This window comes from Trichosurus vulpecula, chromosome 1 (assembly GCF_011100635.1).
Source record: "Trichosurus vulpecula isolate mTriVul1 chromosome 1, mTriVul1.pri, whole genome shotgun sequence".
NCBI classification, from domain to species: Eukaryota; Metazoa; Chordata; class Mammalia; order Diprotodontia; family Phalangeridae; genus Trichosurus; species Trichosurus vulpecula.
Genome location: NC_050573.1, coordinates 371534994 through 371541678, shown reverse-complemented (window position 1 = coordinate 371541678; position 6685 = coordinate 371534994). Strand labels below are relative to the sequence as shown.

Below are 6685 nucleotides of genomic sequence, written 5' to 3'. Positions count from 1 at the left end.
TTAGCTTTACAAAGTCTCTCTCCTTTTCCCTTCCCCTATAAAGTTATAAATTATGTGGTATATTAACGACCTCATTTTACAGAAAATTGAGGTTCAGAAAAGTTAACTGATTGACTTCCTATGGCAATTAAGTGTCAAGAGCCAGAATCTGAACCCAGAGCCACTGGGTTCTTTTTACCACATCATGCTGCATATAACATTAAAACATGAAAGACATGCTTAAACTTAAATCTATGAGTAAACATGATTCCATTTCACAAGTACCAAAAAAGATACAACTGAAAAAGCTTATGGATACAAAGTTTATGTCAAAAAAAAAAGAGTTTATTGAAATCACAGAGTGTATGTTTATATCTATACATAAAAATATTTCAAGCTCGATACTGAAAACTACTACAATATTGCCGTTTGGTTAGTCAGTTAGATTATTTCTCTCTTCTACTTTACATACTTACAACTTATCTGAGCAATGATCTATATTTTCAAAATATTTCTTTATAGGTAGGAGGAAATGATTGTCTTTTCCAAATGAAAACATTTCCTGACCTGGGAAAGAGTCATTCATAAATTGTGAAATACTAATTTTAGGTGCAAAATAAAAAGAAAAATTTACCTTTTCCCTTAAACATCCTCACCCCACCCCAACCTCCAATCAAACAAAAACCAAGCATAATCAACCCATACCATTATTTATAAGGCCTTAAAGAAGTAAACGTGGCAGTGGATCATCCCAGGCCCTTAAGAATAAAAAGTTCTACATTGGCCACATAATTCCTTTGAAAATTAACAACAGGTTATGAACAGTGAAACTTATTTCCCATTTCTCATATTAACAATGTCTACAGTTGAAAATAAATATACAGTGTTTCAAAACGAAATCTTCTGGAACACCTGAAGCAATGGTTTCTCAGGAAACTATGCTCAAGCCCCTGGCATTTCAGAGACCACTGTAGCTCAAAGATGAAGTTTTCTTTTCCATCAGCTGTTATCCAAGTCTTCATTCGCTAAGTATCTTCTAAGGTAGTTTTTTTTTTTTTTAAACAAGTGACACGACTTGACATTCCATTACACTGACAGCAAAACTCAGTTTCATTTTCTCCAGTACTAGAAAAAATTAAAAATAAACACAAGAGGAAAAGCACTTAGTTTAAATGTTCACATACAATTATGAGATGTGAGGTTTAGAGTTCTAAAACAAGTACTCAGGCAGATGAGATCTTTGTAGGTCTTTACTGCAACAATTACAATTTGTAGCACACACACACATACACACACACACACCTGAGAAGACTCTGCATTTGCTATGGCATATTAGCTGGCATGGATGAGTCACTTTTAAAATGCCTAAGTTGTGCTATGTGATGACAAATAATCGACATTTTTTCTGCTGCATGTAGAAAAATGTTAGCATTGAAGCTAAAGAATTTGCTAGCTTCCTAAGAGTCTATCAACCAAATAATGAAATGAAGGAAGAGGCCAGCCTTAATTTTCATATCTTGTCTTTTATATACCAAGTTGGTACCTCAGTACCTTTTTTTTTTAAACTAAAATGAAGTAGCAGTTTATAGGAAAAAGACCTAGGAGTTCTGTGTCCTTTTAAACCAGTCAAAAACTAATGAATAACTTTCCAGGAGGAAGAGGCAACTAGTCTGTATCATAAGAAGAACCAGGCTGTCCTGGACCCTCCTTCAATTTTCATTTCCTTGGAAAAATTGGAGTGATACCTCTCTCTAATCATTACCTTCCTCTACCTTTCCAAATCAGTCCTACTGCATAGCTGGTATGACACATGACCAGCAGTGTTGAAGCCGCCTGTCCTCCCTTTCCACTCAGAAACAAGTTGCTGGCAAAAATGGACAGACTTGAAAACTAATCATTAAAATTTTCATGTCAAACAGGAAAATTTCCAGTGTGGTCTCTCAGGAATGTGTGTTCTTGGCCCTGTGATCTTTATCAGTGACTTGGATAACAGCATGGATGCTTATCCAGCTTGCATGTCAATCAAATCAATTAATCAACATTACAAGCCTATGTGCCAGAAACTGTGCAAGATGCTGGGATTACAAATACAATGGATGGAGCAATCTCTACTCTCAAGTATATGCCATTCTAACAGAGAAGACAAATCCAAATATAGGTATGTAGTGAATAAATGGAAAAAGAGTAAGAGCAGCTGTGGTGGGGGAAGTGGGTATCAGGAAAGACTTTATGTCAAAAGTGCCAGTGAAACTGCATCTTGAAGGCGGAGGGATTTCAGAGGCTGAAGTGAGAAAGGAGAATATTCTAGGCCAGGATGGTGGCCAGTACAAAAGCAGACACTGGGAAATGGACTATTACATGTGAAGAACAGAAATGAGTCATTTTTCAGTCATGTCCAACTTTCATGACCTCATTTGAGGTTTTCCTGTCAGAGATAATGGAGAGGTTTGCCATTTCCTTCTCCAGCTCATTTTACAGATGAGGAAACTGAGGCAAACAGGCTTAAGTAACTTGCCCAGGGTCACACAGCTAGTGTTTGAGGATGGATTTAAACTCAGGAGCACTCATCTTCCTGACTTCAATACCAGCACTCTATCCACTGCCCTACCTAGCTGTCCTTTGAGAGGGGAAGTAATGTGTAATAAAACAGAAAACATAATTTGGAGAAAGACTGTGAAGGGCTTCAAAAGATAAAACAGAGGAGCTTATATTTTATTTTAAAAGGTCACAGTGAGCCACTAGAGTTTACTGATTAAGAGAGTGCACTTCAAAAAATTACCTGGGCACCCGTTTGAAGAATGGACTCCCACTGGGAAAGGATGACAGCAGGGAAACCAATACAGAAACATTGAAATGATCTAGACAAAATGACACGCAATAGGGACTGCTAGCTAACAAACTAGATCAAGGATTCTTAGTGAGAGAGAGAGAGAGTGTGTGAGTGAGTGAGTGAGTGAGTGAGTGTGTGTGTGTGTGTGTGTGTGTGTGTGTTATGGACCAACCCCTCTGGGAGTCTGGTGAAGCCCATGGATTCCTCAGAATGTGCTTTTTTAAAATAACTGAAGAAAATGATAAATTTCTATTAGAGGTTAGTGGAAATGAAAATGTATTTTCCCCCTCCTCTAAACTCATTAATCCTTGGGGTTAAAACCCTTGCACCAGACAACTCTCAAGACATAAAAAGATCTTGACAGTCTAGAACTCTTTAAAGTATAAGTTCATTAGTACCAGATAGTATAGAAAATTATGGCTAGATAACAATTCATTAAAAAAAAATCCGGGGATTTTAGTGTAATACAAATCTAGTCAAATTTATGACATCACGGGATGAATCAAGAGAAGTATAGCATCCAGTAATAAGGATACGATAGTTATTCTGTATTGTTCTATAGTTAGACTACACTGAGAGTTTTGTCATCAGTTTCAAATGTCACATTTCAGGAATAACACTGTTAAAGTTGCAGAGCATCAAGAATGGCAAAACACCTTGAGTTCATGCTACAGGAGTATTGATTGAAGGAACAGGGGAATGTTTAGATTTAAGAGAATCTTAAGGATAGGATAGGATAACTAAAGCCTCCTGTTAGGAAGAAGAGCAAATAGACTTGTTCTGTTTAGACTCAAAAGACAGAACAAGAATCAATGGGTAGAAACTGAAAACAGAAAAATTTAGGCCTAATGAACAAAAACCTACCCATATTTAAAGCTATTAAAAGTGGAATGGGGCAGTTAGGTGGCTCAGTGGATAGAATGCAGGGCCTGGAGACAGGAAGACTCATCTTCCTGAGTTCAAATCTGGCCCCAGAAACTTACTAGCTGTGTGACCCTGGGGAAGTCACTTAACAGTGTTTGCCTCAGTTCTTTACAAAATGAGCCGAAGAAGGAAATGGCAAACCACTCCACTATCTTTGCCAAGAAAACTACAAATGGGGTAACGGACAGTCGCACAGGATAGAAAAATGACTGAACAACAACAAAAGTGGAACGAGTTGTACTAGATATAACAGGTTCTCTCTCACTAGATGTTTTCAACCAAAAGCCGAGCGATTACTTGTTGGTTATATTGCAAAGGGGACACTTATTCAAGCATGAGTTGAACTTTACTAGAAAGCCATTGTAGTCCCCTCCAAATTGGAACTCTGTGATTCCACCAAACCCCCTTCAATAATAATAATAATAATAATATAACAATAATAATAGCTAATGTTTATATAGTGCTTACTATGTGCCAGGTGCTATGCTAAGTGCTTTATAATTATATATCATTTGATCCTCACAACAACCTCGGGAGGTAATTGGTATTATTTTCATTTTACAGATGAGGAAACTTAAGGTAAATAGAGGTTAAGTGACTTGTCCAGGGTCATACAGTTATTAAGTGTTTGAAGCTCGATTTGAACTTGGGTCTTTCTAACTCCAGGATGGGTGCTCCAGCTGGAGCCACCCAGCTGCCCCTTCAAAGATGCTAGCTGACATTCCTAAAGATGTTGGGGCATGGAATATTAGAAGAGGGCATTATGAGGTAATTATGGAGAGTCTTTTTTTTTTTTTAAGGAAATGGGGTTAAATGACTTGTCCAGAGTCACATGGTTAGTGTGAGGCAGGATTTGAATTCAGGTCCTCCTGATTCCAGGGCTGGTGCTCTACCTACTATGCCACCTAGCTTTCCCGATACTGGAGAGTCTTAGCCTGTAAATATAGCATATGCTAGGGACTACAGATATAGGAATTAATTTCACGGATATATTTGGTTAACTTTCTGATACACATTTTACATGTTTCCTTTCCAATAAAAACAGACTGGGGAAAAAAGCAACAGAAAGAAAATAAATAAATACTTGGCAGTTTCAGGGCATTACAAATTCAATATGAGCCATTGATAGATAGTGTGATGTAGCATGACTGCCAGAAGTAAAAACTTACATTGCACTAAAAGAAGTATGGAATGTAGACTCTGGGAGGATCCCAACAGTCCCAATGTACTACATTTGGCATATTATGTTTTGTCTTACCGTCTTATGAGGACCAAATAATACAACACATATAATTTGCAAACCTTAAAGCATGTAAATGCTAGATATTACTATTATTTAGGGTACTAATCTTAAGAGACATATAGATGATTGACACCTTTTAGGGATTTCTGCAGAGAGAAGGCTCCATCAGGTCTAGGTTGAATTAATTAGATGGTCTCAGCTATCTTCTAAGTCTTAGATTCTACCCTACTAGAGAACTTTCAGAAGAGGCAGAAGAGGTGAAGTTTCTGAAAGGCAAATCTTATGAAGAATACTTGAAAGAATTCAGGAAACTTATCCTGGAAAAGAAGAAATGGGTAGAGAAGTAGATGTCTTCAAATATTAGAAAGGCTGTCATGCGGAAGAAGGATTAGATTCACTGTGTTCAGTTTCAGAGAGCAAAATTAGGACCCGTGGGTAAAGGCCTCACATTTTAGCTCATGTTCATCTGGTTTAAATCTGTCTTAATTTTTTAGCAGAAAAAATTTCAAATCTTTTTCCAGTTACAGGGTTTTATTTGGAATTATAAAAAAAGCTAACTGTAGAACTTTATCAGAGAATATATTCATATTTATCAGAAGTTGTAAAATCACTATAGAATAATTTTAAATTATAGTCCATTAAGAAAATACCTTTTAACAAAAAAAATAACATTGCAATATTTTCCTATCCATCAAATATGAAAACGATACCATTAATTTATCACTACTAATAATGCATTTTAGTATTTTTATAGTTGAGGATAGAGATCTACATGTAACCTTTTCTTTTCAATCTCCAAAAGTGACAGCTAATTTTGGGATGTTTAATAGGTGCCGAAGGTAGAGTTTTGTGTTAAATACTGTTTTATTTTTATTAATGCTTGGCTAGGAGGGGTGAGAGACTGAAGAGAGAATAAAGAATGACACTTAGGTTGTGAGGCTGGCAGAATAGTGTTGCCCTCAAAAAATAACAGGAGGTAGGAGTTGGGGAAAGATGAGGAGGTCTGTTTTTAAATGGCTTGCGTGGACATCCAATTTGAAATGCCTGACAGGCAGCTGGTGATAATGTGATCAAAGGTCATTACAGAGGTTAGAGCAGGATAAGTAGATCTGAGAATAGTCAACACAGATATGGTAATTAAATCTATGGGAGCTGATGAGATCACCAAGCGAAGTAGGATACAGGGAAAAGAGAAAAGGGCCCAAGACAGAACCATGTGGGACACATATAGTTATAGGGAGAGATCTGGAGGAGGATCCAGTAAAGGAGACTGAGAAGGAATGTCCCACATCAGTTGTCAAATACTGGTACTTCTATCTCTATAATTCTTTATCTGACCTCGTCTCTCTGTTCACACAATCTAACTATCGAAGGAGGTCAGATTGTGGAAAGAGTTGAATGCTAAATTAAGAATTCTGGACAGTATTTCCCTAACCAAAACTACACAATGGTCTGTTCAAACACCTCAACTTTCTAATTTTGGACCACTTTATTCTCCATGACTTATTCAGAGGGCAAGAACAGAAAAGTTGAGAGTTCAAGTATGATGAGCAGAATTAAAAAGAGAAGTCAGGATTTTAAGTTTATAAATTTTAAGAAGGATCACTGATAGTAAAGTTTTACAGAAAGGTAAAAATTGGCTAATCAATGGAAAATAATGACACAGACAATAGGAAATACAGCAGATTTACTGCAGATTTATGACCAGA

General features: G+C 36.8%; 1 protein-coding gene across 1 annotated transcript in view; it reads right to left on the bottom strand.

Annotated features, from left to right (window-relative positions):
• Positions 1-1016: 1016 nt before the first annotated feature.
• PIK3C3 (phosphatidylinositol 3-kinase catalytic subunit type 3) overlaps positions 1017-6685 on the bottom strand; it is a 187483-nt gene continuing 181814 nt past the window's right edge. Inside the window, exon 25 of the mRNA XM_036767859.1 lies at positions 1017-1104. Within this exon, the coding sequence (XP_036623754.1) occupies positions 1090-1104 (15 nt within the window). The 3' untranslated portion in view covers positions 1017-1089. The remainder of the gene's footprint in view (positions 1105-6685) is intronic.